The 19,167-nt window shown below is 43.4% G+C and overlaps 1 protein-coding gene across 18 annotated transcripts; it reads right to left on the reverse strand.

The window, feature by feature from the left end:
• Nucleotides 1-4,231: 4,231 nt before the first annotated feature.
• LOC109757716 (uncharacterized) lies at nt 4,232-9,683 on the reverse strand. Of its 18 annotated transcripts, none has more exons than XR_012190377.1 (7): nt 9,557-9,672; nt 8,078-8,186; nt 7,054-7,134; nt 6,449-6,490; nt 6,298-6,345; nt 4,875-6,105; nt 4,232-4,619 (listed from the first exon to the last, which is right to left on the reverse strand). XR_012190377.1 is itself a non-coding variant. In XM_073506001.1 (7 exons), exons 3-7 carry the CDS (start codon nt 8,098-8,100, stop codon nt 5,862-5,864), a joined length of 438 nt encoding a protein of 145 aa, XP_073362102.1. In that variant the 5' UTR covers nt 8,101-8,186; nt 8,364-8,434; nt 9,107-9,676; the 3' UTR covers nt 4,232-5,861. The 18 variants fall into 18 exon arrangements, 8 of the variants coding, with proteins under 8 accessions (XP_073362102.1, XP_073362101.1, XP_073362098.1 ...); XM_073506001.1 differs by adding an exon at nt 8,364-8,434 and having other exon boundaries at nt 4,232-6,105; nt 9,107-9,676; XM_073506000.1 differs by adding an exon at nt 8,364-8,434 and having other exon boundaries at nt 4,232-6,105; nt 9,020-9,676.
• Between the last annotated feature and the right edge of the window lie 9,484 nt (nt 9,684-19,167).

The raw sequence follows: 19,167 nt of genomic DNA on the forward strand, positions 1-19,167 counted from the left end.
AATTTCTATTTACCCTTCATAAGGACCCTTTTCATCGAATCCGATCCGACTAAACTGGGAGAGACAGACACCCGCTAGCCACCTTATGCAACTAGTGCATGTCAGTCGGTGGAACCTGTCTCACGTAAGTGTACGTGTAAGGTCGGTCCGGGCCGCTTCATCCCACGATGCCGCCGAATCAAGATAAGACTAGTAACGGCAAGTAAATTGACAAAATCGACGCCCACAACTACTTTCTGTTCTACTCGTGCATAGAAACTATGCATAGACCTAGCTCATGATGCCACTGTTGGGGAACGTAGCAGAAATTCAAAATTTTCTACGCATCACCAAGATCAATCTATGGAGTAATCTAGCAACGAGGGGAAGGGGAGTGCATCTACATACCCTTGTAGATCGCGATGCGGAAGCATTGCAAGAACGCGGATGAAGGAGTCGTACTCGTAGCGATTCAGATCGCGGTGGATTCCGATCTAAGCACCGAAGAACGGTGCCTCCGCGTTCAACACACGTGCAGCCCGGTGACGTCTCCCACGCCTTGATCCAGCAAGGAGAGAGGGAGAGGTTGGGGAAGACTCCGTCCAGCAGCAGCACAACGGCATGGTGGTGATGGAGGAGCGTGGCACTCCAGCAGGGCTTCGCCAAGCACTGCGAGAGACGAGGAGGGAGAGGGGTAGGGCTGCGCCAAGAGAGAGATGTTCTCATGTGTCTGGCAGCCCCAAAATCCCCACTATATATAGGGGAGGGGGAGGGGCGGCGCCCCCATCTAGGGTTCCCCCCCCCCAAGGGGTGCGGCCAGCCCTAGATGGGATTGGGGGGCGGCCAAAAGGGGGGGAGAGAGGGGGGCGCCCCACTAGATGGGCCTTAGGCCCATCTTAGCCTAGGGTTTCCCCTTCCCCCCTTTTCCTGCGCCCTGGGCCCCTTGTGGAGGCGCACCACCCCACCTAGGGGCTGGTCCCTTCCCACACTTGGCCCACGCAGCCCTCTGGGGCTGGTGGCCCCACCTGGTGGACCCCCGGGACCCTCCCGGTGGTCCCGGTACGTTACCGATATCACCCGAAACTTTTTCGGTGACCAAAACAGGACTTCCCATATATAAATCTTTACCTCCGGACCATTCCGGAACTCCTCGTGACGTCCGGGATCTCATCCGGGACTCCGAACAACATTCGGTAACCACGTATATCTATTCCCTATAACCCTAGCGTCATCGAACCTTAAGTGTGTAGACCCTACGGGTTCGGGAACCATGCAGACATGACCGAGACGTTCTCCGGTCAATAACCAACAGCGGGATCTGGATACCCATGTTGGCTCCCACATGTTCCATGATGATCTCATCGGATGAACGACGATGTCGGGGATTCAATCAATCCTGTATACAATTCCCTTTGTCAATCGGTATGCTACTTGCCCGAGATTCGATCGTCAGTATCCCGATACCTTGTTCAATCTCGTTACCGGCAAGTCTCTTTACTCGTTCCGTAACTCACATCATCCCGTGATCAACTCCTTGGTCACATTGTGCACATTATGATGATGTCCTACCGAGTGGGCCCAGAGATACCTCTCCGTTTACACGAAGTGACAAATCCCAGTCTCGATTCGTGCCAACCCAACAGACACTTTCGGAGATACCTGTAGTGCACCTTTATAGCCACCTAGTTACGTTGTGACGTTTGGTACACCCAAAGCATTCCTACGGTATCCGGGAGTTGCACAATCTCATGGTCTAAGGAAACGATATTTGACATTAGAAAAGCTCTTAGCAAACGAACTGCACGATCTTTGTGCTAGGCTTAGGATTGGGTCTTGTCCATCACATCATTCTCCTAATGATGTGATCCCGTTATCAACGACATCCAATGTCCATGGTCAGGAAACCGTAACCATCTATTGATCAACGAGCTAGTCAACTAGAGGCCTACTAGGGACATGGTGTTGTCTATGTATCCACACATGTATCTGAGTTTCCTATCAATACAATTCTAGCATGGATAATAAACGATTATCGTGAACAAGGAAATATAATAATAATAATAACCAGTTTATTATTGCCTCTAGGGCATATTTCCAACACGGAGAACAAACGAAGAGATTATTGTAGGGTACGAAACCACCTCAAAGTTATTCTTTCTGATCAATCTATTCAAGAGTCCATAGTAAAATTACACGAAGCTATTCTTTCCGTTCGATCTATCCTAGAGTTCGTACTAGAATAACACCTTAAGACACAAATCAACCAAAACCCTAATGTCACCTAGATACTCCAATGTCACCTCAAGTATCCGTGGGTACGATTATACGATATGCATCAGACAATCTCAGATTCATCTATTCAACCAACACAAAGAACTTCAAAGAGTGCCCCAAAGTTTCTACCGGAGAGTCAAGACGAAAACGTGTGCCAATCCCTATGCATAAGTTCACAAGGTCACATAACTCACAAGTTGATCACCAAAACATACATCAATTGGATCACGAGAATATCCCATTGTCACCACGGATAAGCACATGCAAGACATACATCAAGTGTTCTCAAATCCTTAAAGACTCAATCCGATAAGATAACTCAAAAGGGAAAACTCAATCCATTACAAGAGATAGAGGGGGAGAAACATCATAAGATCCAACTATAATAGCAAAGCTCGCGGTACATCAAGATCGTGCCACATCAAGAACACGAGAGAGAGAGAGAGATCAAACACATAGCTACTAGTACATACCCTCAGCCCCGAGGGTGAACTACTCCCTCCTCATCATGGAGAGCGCCGGGATGATGAAGATAGCCACCAGCAGGGTGCCGGAACAAGGCCCCGATTGGTTTTTGGTGGCTACAGAGGCTTGCGGCGGCGGAACTCCCGATCTAGGTTATTTTCTGGAGGTTTAGGTATTTATAGGAATTTTTGGCGTCGGTCTCACGTCAGGGGGGGTCCACGAGGCGGCCACGAGGTAGGGGGCGCGCCCAAGGGGGTAGGGCGCGCCATCCACCCTCGTGGTGGCCTCGGGACTCTTCTGGTCCATCTCCGGTACTCCGTGGGCTTCTTCTGGTCCAAAAACAATCTCCGTGAAATTTCCGGTCAATTGGTCTCCGTTTGGTATCCCTTTTATGCGATACTCAAAAACAAGGAAAAAACAGAAACTGGCACTGGGCTCTAGGTTAATAGGTTAGTCCCAAAAATCATATAAAATAACATATAAATGCATATGAAACATCCTAGATGGATAATACAATAGCATGGAACAATAAAGAATTATAGATATGTTGGAGACGTATCAGAGCCCTCCGTGGACTCGCGCAACCATTACCCTTCGTGGGTTGAAGTCTCCATCAACGTGGATGTACGATAGCACCACCTAACGGAACCACGCCAAAAATCTCCGTGTCTACATTGTGTTTGCTCTCTCCAAACTCCTCCCCTTTACCTTCATATGCAATGATTTACATTTCGCTGCTATACTCTTAGAATTGCATGTGTAGGTTGATTGCTTGACTTGTGTTAAGTTGCTAAAATCTGCATAGACTTAAAATTGGAAAAAGGCTAGATTTTTATTTGGTCAAGTAATCTAATCATCCCCCTCTAGACATACTTTCGATCCTACAAGTGGAATCAGAGCTTTAGTCTCCATTTGCCTTGATTTCCATAGCTTTGGTGATCATAGCCTTGGTTTCACAACCTAGGAGAGTATGGCGTCTAGCGAGGGAAATTACCACAGTAGAGGTCCTTACTTTGCTGGTACTAATTCTGCTAGTTGGAAGCATCAGATGAAAATGCATATTCTTGGACATAACCCCGCCGGTTGGGCTATTGTGTGCATTGGCTTGCAAGGTGAATTCTTCGATGGAAGGGAACCGAATCGTGAAGCAACCGCTGAAGAATTAAAGATGTTGCAATACAATTCTCAAGCTTGCGATATCCTCTTCAACGGATTATGCCCCGAATAATTCAACAAAATCAGCCGTCTTGAGAATGCAAAGGAAATTTAGGATACTTTGATTGACTAGTAGAATGCCCGTGCATTGCCATGGGATTTTGGAGAAAATTAAGATGTTGTTCACATAGCTAAAATAACTAAGAACAATGCCCTCTCACCCAACATGCATCTTTTTCTTGACAATCAGCAAACACACGTCATACTATCAAACATAATAATGTTATTGCCAACCAACAAAATGTTTTTTTAGTTGAAATAGGTTGTCTTTTATTCATTCATCTCAACACGATCCGAGTCCAGAAAAAATCATGAATACAAAACGCCGGGTACCTGACCCATGTTTTACATAACTTATTTGCACAACCACTGTACGATGGCCGATGAGCAGCTCCATTAGCCGAGTGTCACACATACCACGCTAAACTACAACACAGTGACCCAAAAGGACATAAAATTTGTTTATTTTTTGTCTGTTTGAGTCGCCAAATGTTTCCATCATACAACGACAAATAACTGTGCATTGGTACAGGTCCTCAATAAATAAAGCGTTAGTAAGAGAACACAAGTTATTGCTTGTCTTCTATCTTTCACTCCCTTTGTCTATCACTTGGCTTCCATTCTCCCTTTCTCTTTCTCCCTCTCCACCTTCTCCTTGACACAACGCTATCACCATTGGTGAAGCTCTGAATAAGGGATGAGTGCAACTAGAGCAATTATATATTATTCTTAAGGGTTAATTATAGAGTTAAACTAAATTCATTTATAGGCACCTGGACTGATTTCTAAATCATAAAATCACAGAGTTGATTACAAGGTGAGCAAACAAAAAGAATTTTACAAGGAGAAAAAAAGTAAACCTAAAATCTATACATGAGTAGCTAAATGTAAGAACATCATGAACCAATTCTTAAAAAGAGATTTAAGCTGCATTTTGGTACCTGTGAGATCATATGAGCAGGCCATCAACGCTGACGGTTTCATTTTTATGGTTGAAGATCATAGCATTGTGTCACTACAAGAGGTTATGGGAGAAATCCGCAGAATCCTCGAAGCAATCCTCAAGCTCTTGTTAATGATGCAGTAGACTAAGAAATGATCCCGGGAAATGAATAACAAGATCGAGCATCAACTTCTCTATATAAAAATAATCCAATAAAATAAAGATCTGAAATAAATCTTGCTTGCTCACATTGAGAGATAAAACGATAGTGTTGTTACTGTCGAGGTTGACAATTATAGACTCATCAATAGCAATGCAACAAAGATTAGCAACGGCAGTCTTAATTTATAGAAGGACGACTTGAATCTTGTATATAGAACTCATTCAACAAGTTTAGGAGCCTAAATGTAAGAACATGTATTGACATATCTTTAGCACTATAAATGAAAAGTTTATGGTCTATTGACGCCACCTGATAAATTAAAAAGAAGGTTCTTACCTGTACCACTTGGATGTTAACTATTGTTTATAATTTCAGATAACCATGCACGGTATTTGGTGGAGTATCTGTGTGAACACACACATGCACACACACACACATGCACACCAAGAAACCCTCGGCCATCCTGGAAAGGAAATCTTGCCCACACTCCTAGCTAGTCCAATCTCACTACCACCCAGCCTCCCTGGCTGCCGTTCTCTGCCTCCATCCCTCGACACTCCACCTCCCCCATCCCCATGCCGCTTTCATCGACAGCCATCCGTCGACACCGCCTTCAATGAGGATACCTTCACCGCCGCCACCATAGCACCATGCCTCGCCATAATCTCCATGCCCCGATTGGTCACGTCCACATATCAAATATTAGGACCTACAAACTGGTTATATGCTTAAAAATTGAGCATGCAAGATAAATGTAAAACTAAACAAGATTCTGCAAACTGAACCACACATAACTCCCAGGCAAAGAAGGGTACATCTGTATCAGTTCCATAACCACATGATAGATAACAGATACCTATTTCCCATCAGATGAGTAGACAATGTTAAGAAACCTCCCCAGACGGTTCTGCAAAGGGTTACAAAATGGTGGAAGGAAAATTGGGAAAACCAGTTCTTCATATCACTCTTTACGCACTCCTCCCATGTCAAGTTCGGTCTACCCCAACCTCTCTTGACAGTATCAGCACGCTTTAGCCATCCGCTATGCACGAGAGCTTCAGGAGGCCTGTGTTGAATATGCCCAAACTATCTCAGATAATGTTGGACAAGCTTGATAGGCTTGGCGAGCCAACGTCAAAACTCAGCCACTTTTATGAAGATTAAACCCAAAAGAAAGGATAGAAATGACTGAGTTAAATTATTTCTTCTCTAGGGAAAGAATTCAGTAATCTAATCAATACATGCAATGGGAAATTACATTTTCTTTTCTTCTAAGGCACTTATTTTCTTCTCAAAATATCTCTTCCTACAAAATTATTCAGTGTACAGTCGATTTTATATCTGAATAAATTTGTGTGAGAAAATTTATGAATACATAATATGATAAATTTATTTTGTTAAGAGCATACCTTGATCTAGAGACCAGTGAGATGATGAAGCTTATAATGTGTCTGCAATCGTGAAAATGATCAACATGTTTGTGTCATAACATATCGAGGACGACACAGCCAAATTATTCCTAGTTTTTACGATGCATTAATTGCATTACTGAATCAATATGTCTAATGCTAAATTTTCCAGTCCTAGAATAATGACGTTAAATCAAAGACATCAAGCTGAAAACTGCACATAGTTCAATAGAGATGTAGTGTACAGAGCATGTCACTAACCTGAGATGTGTTTTGTCCATTGAAAAAAACTGAGGTATATTTACAACATGAGGATACTCTATTTTGTTTATTGTTTGAACAGAGCACACGCCCAGCTCAATTTTACTTAAAAACAAAGCAATACAAAAATAGGTGTAATCTACCTACAACACAGGTCAAAAGTTATCATGAAACCCTACATTTAGCAGCATAATATTGCCTATGATTATTTAACACAGTAGAAATAAGCAGGACAAAGGAACAATTTGTACTGTTTTCTATAGATAATGAAAGAGCTAGTGCTCCTTTCTTCTGAATCATGATTATACCGAAAAAAATCAATTAGTATTTTGGATCTTATGTACCTTGAGGATGAATCATGTTGCTTTTCAAGCAGCCTGAGCGCTTTGATGCCAAGTGATATGAGGCCTTTACCAAGCATATTTCTGTAATTTTCATTGAGTTAAAAGATCACTCTAAGTAGGTACATTAGTTTACATATTAAAACCAAACAGATGTTCAGATTTCATTTCGGATAGAAAGTGTGTCTGATTGCTCCAGGTTACAAAATACCCCTATAAACCTATGAAGAATGCAACAATTAGGTAAAAAAACTTGCGTAGATAAAGTATTAATCAAAAGATAATTGTAAATGAAACATGTGACAAGTATCCAGTGAAAACTTTCTTCATGGATCAGTAGATATATAACAAACCACACGGATCAAAGGTTGTTTATCGAACCAGCACTTAAACGCTAATGAGATAATTACATCCTCACTCTGCCTTAATGCGACAACGACTTGGCTACCTCCGCTCTCATGGCCCCTTGAAACTTCGTTGCTGAAGCGGGATGAGTTGCACTGAATAAATATGGCAGTCTGCTTGTCATACAGGTTTTAGTGCGGGCAATTTTTACCTAATTAACCCGTTGATGCATCATGTATGATACTCAATGGTGGAGAACAAACTGATTTCAAGGATGCATTACTGCATTACGAACTTTGAGGTGCAGGATTACTAAATAAAAAAATCGTTACCAAAGAGAACGGGAATGCGATGCTTCAGGTTCCCTACTGGATTTTTCTGGTGTCCTATTTTATTCTATTGTTCTTTTCTGGAAATACCATACATCTAGTTAGCTACTCTATGTGTCCTGGTGTCGTGGCATATCTTAATTTTGGTTTTAGTTCAAAGGTCTTGATCCTCCAAGTTCTCATTTTGACACCACAAACTGAAAACAACTTAACAAATCAATTGTCTGAATTGAAGAGAAGAATTGCTTCTTTCTTCTCCATCAGAAGCTTGCTTGATATATGCCTCACAGAACAAGCCTCTAGATTATTTTTACATGAAAATATAGTGTGTCCACAATAAAATACCAAATTACCTATTGTAGATGAAACAGATCATGCCAAATATTGTCTTCTTTCTCCAGGCAGAGTGGTTTTGGGGGGCTGGTTTTAAGTTTCCAATACTCCTTTTATCTCCTCTTTGTCCTATACACACATGAATCAAGAAATGAAAATCAATTGAAATTGGAGGAAGCAATGATATTTGTATGTAAAATAACGACCGTAAAGTTTCATGTGCCTTAGATTGAAAAACAACATAAAGCCTCGAGTAGCCCATATGTTCGCATAATGTGAAAAGAGGCACCCTCATGATTGCATTACCTCATAGCATTGTTTTTATACTCATTCAGACGGATGGTTGCAATTACTGTCTAAAAAGATCCAAATTTCTCCTGAAACATAATAGAAAAGTTGTCGGCTTTCTGATCTTTACTCTGAAAACAAATCCAAAAATTCATTTTAAATAGGGTCACCTCCATCATTTTCTAATGAATATATGGGCGGCTCATGCACTTAAAATGTATAGAAATTCTAGAGAAAAAATTAAGCATCTGTACTTGAAGGTGTGTACGAATCTTAGAAAGTTTTCAAGTTTGTGTACTTGGAGATAGTACTAATTTAGTGCACAGCTGGAGGAAAACAAACAAATGCCTAAACATAGTTTATGAACAAGCAACTGCATGTAGTCTGCAGATGTAAATGAACCTGGGATATAACTACAATTACTAAACTGACATGAGAATCAACACTTGCAGGGGCATGTAGTCAGCACACATATATGTTTGACACGTGAAATTCCATTACAAGTGACGTGGTATTTTTCTCTACTGAACTACTCCCTCTGTTCCTAAATATGATTTGAAGACCTTATTAACATAAATGAACCTATACTCATTCAGATCTCTAGCTATTGGTTGATCCAGGGTGAGATCTGAGAGGGAAACAAAACATACTTGGCTTTGGGATCGAGACGCCACCTGAGCCTCGTCATGTCCGACTCCTTTGTCACTACACGTGCGTCTGGCCACGAATCCATCAAAACTAGTCGTGTATGAGGCGCTCACCCATGGCGACAGCTGCATCTGGAGCCGGCAGTGAGGGAGACTTTGAGCCGCCTCCTCCTTCCTTGGTGGAACATGACAATGGAAGTGATTCTGGACAAGGTGGGGGCTTGGTCTTCAGCGGCGGCGGCCACCTCAATCCCCTCCGTCACGGCTGTGCGATCAAGATCCGGGAGCCGCTTCCTTGATGAGAACGCATGCGCCATGGACATGGAGCTCCGTCGCCTAACCTTGACAATCTGTAACCAGATCCGGCAATGGAGAGGAAGGGTGGGGGTGGAGGTGGCTAAGCGGGAGATAGGGGAAGCCAGGGGAGGGAGGCAGCGGCAGTGGAGTGGTAGATGGGAGCAGTGCCGCATCGCGGTAAGAGGGAGAGATAGAGCGGCCGCATCACGAGGGGTGGATCCAGGGAGGGGCGCCCAGGGAAGGAACATGATGGACGCGATCCCGTACCTCGGCTTGGCGGTGGTGGCGAGATTGTACGTCGGAGGCGATCGAGGGGAGCGCGGTCGAAGGGATCGAGGGTAGCGGCGTTGTATGTTCTTTTCATGGGTGGTGATACGGGTTTTTTCCTGCGTGCAAGAGGTGGAAGGGGAGAGAGAAAAAAACCAGCAAAATAATACGGTTGAAATGGTGGGATGAAAATAAACTGTACTATTCAATCAACTCGGATAGTAGGAGTAGATATATGCACGAAGGTACCGACTCCGTCAAGGAATCCAAATTGGATGTGCTTCAAAGTCAACTTGACAAGTTTAAAATGAAGACTGGTGAAGGTGTCGCTGAAATGTACTCTAGGCTTGCTCTCATCACAACTGAGATTGCCGGCTTAGGAAGTGAAGAGATGACCAACAGGTTCATCATCAAGAAGATCCTAAGAGCCTTGGATGGAAAATATGACACCGTGTGCACATTGATTCAAATGATGCCCAATTACAAAGATCTCAAGCCAACGAAAGTCATTGGTAGAATTATTCCTCATGATATGTCACTCAAGGATAAAGAAGAGCTTCACAACAAGTCTAGTGGTGCTTACAAAGCTTCATGTGATGCTCCTACATCATCAAGTGAGAAAAAAGTCTTCAATGAGGACTTGAGCTTAATGGTGAAGAACTTCAACAAGTTCTACAAGAGTAGAAGCAAAGAAAGAAGTTCCAAGTGAAGGTCCTACAATGACAAAAGATCTTCTAGTCGTGAACGTAATTGCTACAATTGTGAAAGACCCGGACACTACTCCAATGAGTGTACGGCTCCCTAGAAAAGAAGAGAAGACTCACCTAATGGGAGAAGCAAAAGAAAAGAATCACCTCCAAGGGAGAGAAGGAGTAGAGATGATCGTTAGGAACGAAGAACCTCTCGCAGAAGCAAGGATTCAGAAAGAAAGGACAAGTCATCAAGGAGCTATACAAAACGAAGACATCAAGCTCATGTTGGTAAATGGGTATCCGGTTCCGACTCCGACCACCACTCCGAGAGAAGTTATCACTCCGATTCCGAATGTACTCAAGATGAAGGTGTTGCCAGTCTAGCACTTGTGTCAACCAACTCCTATGACATATTTGACTCACCAAATGAAGGAATTGGAAGAAGCTTCATGGCTAAAGGCCCAAAGGTATCACACCCCGAGTATGTTGATTTCAATAGTGATGAAGATGACTTGCTAGGTGATGATGATTTACTTGTTGACAATCTAGTATTGAAAACTATGATGAAATTGCTATTGATCATGCCAATCAAGATAAAATGAATGACGATGATAAGAAGGAGATTGAGCGTCTAACTAAGGAACTAGACACTCTTAAGTTAGCTCATGAAATTATCTTAGAAGATCATTGAGAGCTTTTAAAGACTCATGAGAAGCTACGCTTGGAAAATCTCAATCTAGAGCAAGAGCATGGGCTCTTAAAAGCAATCAATGATGATCTTTGTAAGAAAAGTTATTCTTACATTGCCAAGCGTTTACTCTTGTCTACTTACATGCCATAGGTAAAATCTAGCAACAAGAGTAAGAAATATTCTTCTTCTAGTAGTAACAATAATCATGCTAAATCCAATATTGTTGCTTCTAGTAGTTCTGTTGATTCCACTAATGATTCTCTTAGCCAAGTTACACTTGGGCAAGAAAATAGTTTATTGAAGGGAATTATAGAGAAAGGTGTTTACAAGAGGCTTGCCGGAAGTAAGCAATTTGAGGAAATTGTACGCAAGCAAGGAAGGCACCGGAAGAATCAAGGTGTTGGTTTTGAACGCAAGTTCAATGCCAACGGAGTTGAGTGGGAAGAAGATCAATACCCCAAGACGAAGTTTGTTCCTCAACAAGAGAAGTATGATCCTACTTCCTTCAAGGGGACACAAGCTCAAGATGATCTTCCACCACAAGACCAGAAGCTAAAAGACAAGGACAAGCTTCAAGAGGAGATTGATGCATTTGAGGAAGCTCCTAAGGCCTTGGTCAAGTGGGTTCCCAAGACTACATCAAGTTCTACTTCATCAAGTATGACTACAACTCCAAGGATTCCCGTCAAGATGATGTGGATCCCGAAGAAGAAGAACTAGAGAATTCTTGAGGGTGAATCCGCCAACACACTTCACTCATATTCATTTTGGCAAGGACAAGTGCAAACAACTTCTACATCTTGCACTAGTTCAAAGAGTCACAAACCCTCTTGTTGGTAAGTCAAGGGACAAGGTAACCTAATGCTTTCATGGACATCATCTTGTGTGTACTTCACTCTATGTCTATGGATATCCTTGTTTGTTCCTTGTGGGACTAACCCATGTAGGTATTGAAAGTGCAACTCACTCCAATGGATTGCTCCAAATGATATAAATTAACATTGAGCATCGACATCTTCAACATCTACATGAAGTCATCATCGACAAAACCCAAGGTTAGTTCATCCCTCTTAGGGGGATATCACATCTAGGGGGAGATTTACTCTAAGAATTGAGCTAAAGCAACTCTAATGATGTGAACACAACAATGCTTTATGTAAAAGTGGTAACCCCACTTGTGCTTAAACGATGAGTATGACCTACGATCAAATGTTCTCATTTGACTCCTCAGTCAATATACTCATATATAGATGACTTAGTCATCACCAATTGCTTGATAGATGCTAGAGTGTTTGTGCATTATTTGCCACATATTTCATTTGCCGTCTTATTGTGTGAGCATGTTGGGTGCATATTTTTCTCATTCAAGGACATCCATTTGTTGCTTCGATTGTTTGGTCTCTTCTTTTGCCAAATGGATGGACAAGAATGCCTAAGAAGCCCCTCTAGCTATCTATGCTTTTCTTGTCTCAAACTCTATTCATGCTACATCACAAAGTTTGATCAAGTCAGATTCGAACCCTCTGGGTGAGGAGCACTCGGAGCCACCGATTCGTCATAGACTTAAACTTCCAAAACCTCTCTATGTATTTCGGTCTGACGAATTCATTCCTTTCAGTCAAACCGAGTTCATTGAGTTGGTCTAGGTTTCAATCTCGATGCAACCGATTTGAACAATTCGGTCACACCGAGTTGCAGTAACCCTTGCGACTCCGCATCTCGGTGCCACCGAGTCTGAAAGTGCGTTATATCGACTAGAGGGGTGGTGAATAGGCGATTTTTATGAATTCTTCACTGATGAATTTGCCAGTGAGGAAAATCCTTAGCGAAGAACTACTTGCAGCGGAATAAGTACTCAAAAGTAAGCATAGCAAAACACAAGCATAGTCATCATGATGAAATGAAGACAAGCACAGAGTACAGAAAGCGTAAACACAGGATAACACAGGATGAAGACAAACAGACTGAGGAAATTGAACTGAGGAAATTGAGAAAGTCTTCAGTCAGAGTCTTCAAACACAGACATGAACAAGTGCACCACAGTAATGAGGAAATGAAAGAGTTGAGGAAATAGAACCAGTTGGCTTGGTGAAGACAATGATTTGGTAGACCAGTTCCAACTGTTGTCTCAGTTGTACGTCTGGTTAGGGCGGCTAGGTATTTAAACCTGAGGACACACAGTCCTGAACACGCAGTCCAGGACACTTAGTCCTTACCATATTCCCCTTGAGTTAAGGTCACACAGACCTCACCCAATCACTCGTGGTAAGTCTTCAGGTGACTTCCGAACCTTCACAAACTCGGTCACTCGGCGATCCACAATTTCCTCTTGGATGCTCTAGACCATGACGCCTAACCGTCTGGAAGAAGCACAGTCTTCAAAGGTAACAAGCGTCGGATCCACGTAGGATCAATCTCTTCAGTGACGCTCAATCACTTTGGGTTTGCAGGTGTTTGGGTTTGGGTTTTCCTCACTTGATGATTTTCGCTCAAAGTCCTCGGAGGATGGGATGCTCTCAATTGACAAGTGTCAGTTTCTCTCGGAGCAGCCAACCAGCTAGTGGTTGTAGGGGGCGGCTATTTATAGCTTAGGGAGCAGCCCGGCATGATAAGACATAAATGCCCTTCAATGATATGACCGTTAGGTGGGTAGATATTTTGGGACAGCTCGCGCATAGCACAACAACGGTCGGAAATTTGAGTATCAAATTCCTCAGGGCTATCATGTTCCTCACTGTGTAGGCAATCCGCACTGGCGAATTCCTAACTCCTCAGTCAGAACAAATTCCTCAGAGACCAGAAGAACTTCGTCTCTGTCACTGAAGAATATGACTGAACTGTATGAGATTTCCAATGGCTTCACTCGAAGGGATTGGTAGGTGTAGGATTTTGAGTTGAGCATCACATGGAAATTTTTCCTTAGTATTTCCTCGACCCCCTTTAACAGTACGGTGTTTCCTATGACTCAAGAAAGAGAAAATGAAACTATGAAAACAAAAGTCTTCACGCTTCATGTTCCTCAAATGACTACCAAGTCTTCAAGGTCACACCAATTTCTTCACTTTCAAAGTCTTCAGAAAGTCTTCAGAAGTCCAAAGTCTTCAGACGAAGAACTTCATTTTTAGGGGTCGACTTTCTCTGTGAATATCAAACTCCTCATAGACTTATAGACCTATGTACACTCATAAACACATTAGTCCCTTAACCTATAAGTCTTCAATACACCAAAATCACTAAGGGGCACTAGATGCACTTACAATCTCCCCCTTTTTGGTGATTGATGACAATATAGGTTAAGTTTTCAACGAGGATAAACATATGAAGTGTAAATACTGATATTGAGGAATTTGATTACAAGATATAGAAGAACTCCCCCTGAAGATGTGCATAGTGAGGAATTTGCTTTTGAAGCAATGCACACTTCAAGAGTAAAATCATGGAGATCTCCCCCTATATCTTGTAATTCATACACGCATTTGACATAATATATGAAGAATTTGAAATGCATGATGAAATATGGTGATTGATGTAATTCAGCATGCGTGCAATAACATTAACGAGGAATAAGCATGCATAAGAAACAGCAAAAGTATCAGGCCACCATAGAGTTTAAGTTTACAACTCGATCCAGCAAAGTCATCAGAAGAACGAGAGTTGTAACTTCAGAAGAAAAAAACGCCCATATATGATAGACCCGCTTGAAGACTAACTCAAATTTCTCCCCCTTTGTCATCGAATGACCAAAAGGTTCGAAAATGAGGACTGCCGCCCCTGAAGAATATCAAGGTGATGAAGGAGCGTCAGCGTTGTTGGGGTCGTTTGTTGGAGTAGGGCCTGCCGCAGTGTCGTCCAAGTCTTCATGTTCATCAGTGTCACGTGATGAAGAATAGGAGCTGGCCGCCAAGGAAGGAACCTTGACCTTCTTGTACTTCTTTGGAGGAGGTGCAGCCCAGTCAAAATATTCCTTGAGACCCATTTTCTTCAGATCTTCTTCACCATATATGTGCGACAGAACAGCCCAGGTGCGGTTGAGGGTTTCATGAAGGTAGTAATGGTTTTTCTTCACTGCATTATGGGTAGCAGTCATGTTGTGAAGAATTGAACCAAACTGACGCTTGACCCACTTGTGATTGTGATCAACCTTCTGGTGAAGACTGAGGAGAAGCTCTCGGTCAGTCATCACCCTGGGAGCTGTGCCTTGAGGATTTTGCTTGGGTGCATTGGCGGCAGAGTCATGGGTGGCAGAGTCATCATTGATGGAGTAGGATGCAGCCTTGCGAAATTGACCATCCAATGGACGAATGCCTTCATCAATTACAACAGTAGCCTTGCCCTTTTCATCAGCTGAGGAAAATGTCCATTTGAGGACTTCAATCGGGGGCAAGTAGCTGCAATGGTTCAGTGTATCAGCTTTGTAGTTGAGTGAAGACCTTGTTCTGATGAATCTCATAATCCACGGAGCATAAGGCTTCAACTCAAATGGTGACATTGCGACATTGGCCAGAGTCCTCATGAAGAAATCATGGAAGTTGACGGGAACGCCATGAATGATATTGAAAAGCAGATTCTTCATGATGCCAATGACTTCTTCTTCATTCGAGTCGTGGACCTTGATAGGACTCAATGTCTTCGTCAGAATGCGATAGACAGTCCGAGGCACATATAACAATTCCTTAACAAGGAATTTTGTTCTTGGGGCCTGACCTGGCTTCAATGGCTTCATCAGCACTTGCATATAGTGATCTGTAAGCTCAGGTTCATTGTAGACGCAACATGCAGCTTCAAGGGGAGGACTAAGATGCAAAGCATGAAGCAATTCAGTAGCTGGTGCCTTGTAGTGAGTATTTTCAGACATCCAGTCCAGCACCCATGAATTCACATCTTTAGAGTCTTCGGTGATGTGAAGAGTTGCATAAAATTGAAGAATGAGCTCCTCATTCCAATCACATATATCAGTGCAGAAATTTAACAGTCCAGCGTCATAGAGAACACTGAGGACTGGCCCGAAGCACGACAGAGATTCCATATCCACGTGAGAAATGTGCTCATGATCGAAGACTTTGTCTTTGTTGAACAGCACTAAGGAATAGAAATTTGCCTGGCTGGCAGTCCAGAAATGCCTCTTCCTTATGCGAGCAGAGTCATAAGGGTTGTAATCAGTGAAGAATACGTGCTCGCCGAAGGAATCATCAGCCTTGAATTTTTGCTTCCTTGAGAATGGATCCTTTGGCTTGGGCAGAGGAGTGTCAGTCAGTTGCATGATGACCTCAGGAATCGCAATCTCAGGTTCTTCAGGCTGAGGAATTTCTGGTTCCTCTTCAGTGGCAGCCTAGTTCTTCAAATCTTCATTTTCATTTTCTTCAGCACTAGCGGCTGGAATGTCTTCATGAGCTTCATCAGATCCCATTTGAACTGTAGTGGCTGGGGACTGAGGAATTTGCTGCAGTGGAGTGAAGAGTGGAGAATTGGGGTGCTGACTTTCCCAAAAGTCATCATTCATCACTGGTGTGGTACAACCAATGTCCACATCTTCATCTTCAATTTCTTCAACGCCAGCCTCTTCAGCAGTAAACTGAGGCATATGTGAGGAAACTGTGGGGGTTGAATGGATTTTATCCACTTCAATTTCTTCATCCATCTGCTCTGACGAAGCAGGAGAAGGATTTTCTTCATCAGATCCTCTAGGAATCACATATTCTTCATCAAAAGGGATGATTTCCTTTGATGGCATGGAGGAAACTGGAACAACATCAATTGGATTAGCAAATGAGCTTGTCAATTTCTTCATCTTCTTCGGTGCTGAAGAATCTGAAGGAGCTGATGCTTTCCTTTTCTTCACTGCTGCACGCTCTGCAGCCTTGGTCTTCTTCACATCTGATGCAGATGGAAGGATTGGGGTTGGAGTAGGCGCAGGAGGAGCAGAGGAATGTGGTTGATTTTCTTCAGGCACAACTGATGCAGTTGCCCTGACCTCTTCATTTTCTTCAGGCGCACCACTAGTGGGTGCTCTGGCAATTTCATCAGCGGCTGGAATGCAGTCATCAACCCTGGAACTCACATTTTCTTCAGCAGCCTTATTGTCATCAGCGGTGCTGGCATGTTCTTCAGTTGGCTGAGCAGATGCTTCAGCCTGAGGAATTTCTTGTTGCGATGGGGCTGCAACATTTGAGGTGAACATCTTAGCCAGTTTGACAAACCTGACCTTGGCTCCTTTCCAATAAGCATAGTAAGCATTGAAATCATCGCTGAGGACTTTGATTTTAGACTGGAGCTTTACAAGTTCATCATTTGTCATAGAGACAATCTTGTTCTTCAGAAACTTCTCCTTCCTATACTGTGCTTTCTTGAGCTGTCTGGCCTTCTCAAATTTCCATTTTTCTTCTTGGATGAAGGCAGTCAGCATATGACTTTGACCAGGAATCAGCTTGAAGTCAGGCATAGGAGTGTTTGGGTCCTTGTGCCAGAGATCAATGTAGTCGAGGATCAACTTTGGATCCAAAAGGAGAGGCACATTTGTGCCCTTGGCTCTTGCGGCCCTGACTTGCCTATCTCTGATGATTTCAGCAAGTTCTTCATCATCAACTTCGTCTTCTTCAGACGGTACTTGGAAGGCGACCTGCTTCTTATGAGGACTTGGGCGAGAGCCTCGTCCAGCAGTGGTCTTTGTCTTCAGCGGAGAGGGTCCTGTTGAAGAATTTGGTGCAGCTGAGGAACTAGCTGAAGCTCCTGAGGCAATAGAGATGCATGTAGTCCTTTGGCACGTGGCGAGATGCACATGTGCTGAGGATTTTGTCAGAGCAGCTGAGGACTTTGGAGGAGCAGGAGCGGCGTGAGGAATTGGCCGTGAGGGCTTAGCTGAGGAAATTGGCCGTGAGGGCATTGAAGAAGAGGAACTAGGCTTGTGCGCAGGCTTCTTTGCCATGGATTTCTTCGGCCTTACAGAGGCCTCAGCAGCAGCAGCAGTAGAGTCTTCGTTGAATTTCCTCACTTCATCTTTTGCCTGTTTGGCCAGCTTGGCCTGGCGCTTGGCCCATTCTTCAGGAAAATCCTCTCGGCGCTTGATGCTAGTGGGATCTGCTTCTTGGCCAGGTGCCAATGGTGGTCTTGAGCATGGAGGACTAACAACGAATTTCTTCATGTATTTTGGAGTCACATACCTGTACTCCCTCCACTCTTTTGCCCATCTCCTTTCTATCCTCTAAATGCGCACCTTGCGCTGATTCTTATCTTCCTCAGGGGGTGTGCAGTACCCATCATAAATGTCCTCAGGGATTTCGAAGGCAGTATTGATTTCAGGCCTCTTTCCTCCTTTCTGTGGCTTCTTTCCATCAGCCATTTTCTTCAGTTGAGGAATTTGAACAATTGAACTCTCTGAAGAAGTATGCAACTTTTCTTCGAGGAACGCTGCAAATGAGTTAAGTTGATGAGAACCTAGTGATTCAGCAGCGGACATGAGTACCTGTGAACAGAGTATAGTTGCGAGGAATTTGGAGAGGTCATATGCGTTCTCATAAGTTTTTTCAAAAAGAACAAGTTTGGGGAATTTGACCAGATGAGTCTTGAAGAATTTCACTAAGCGTTCTTTGTCTTAGATTCCAGAGTTGTATAGATCGAAGACCCACACAATTGAGGAATCTTGAAGAAAAATTATGCTTAGAGAAACGAATCAAGAACAGATGACATGTGAGGTGTTTAGTGTGTGAAAAATTTGAAGAATAAACACCTTTGAAGATTTTGTAGAAGTCATTTGAATCAAAGAGGGCAGTAAAAGTAACTTTTAATTACCCTGAACGAAGAACACGACGAACTGTGAGGTGGAGAAGTGAAGTTCGTCCATGCAGATCTTCCACGCCCTAACTCGGCGGAGGAAGACGGCTACGGCGGCGGCGGAGAGAAGATTTCCGCGGCCGGCGCAAGTACGGCGGCGACGAGGTCGAGGCAGTGAAGCTCTTCCTCACCGGCGACGATGAAGTAGCGGCGGCGCTAGGGTTTGAGAAGCTCGAGCGGGAGAGAGGTCGAGCGGAGTAAAGGAAATGAGGAAGGGAAGAGTGGGTATTTATAGCCACGGTGAAAAACTGTTCGCCCGAAGAAATTGGACGAACGTGCCCCTGACCCTTCTCCTTCACTTGACATGTGTCACCCACGTACTGAGAAGTGGAGATCATGTTAGATCATGGGTGAATAGATAAGTATATCGTCAGATGCGGAGCGGCAAAACCGAAAATTTG

Source organism: Aegilops tauschii, chromosome 7 (genome assembly GCF_002575655.3).
Source record: "Aegilops tauschii subsp. strangulata cultivar AL8/78 chromosome 7, Aet v6.0, whole genome shotgun sequence".
NCBI lineage: Eukaryota > Viridiplantae > Streptophyta > Magnoliopsida > Poales > Poaceae > Aegilops > Aegilops tauschii.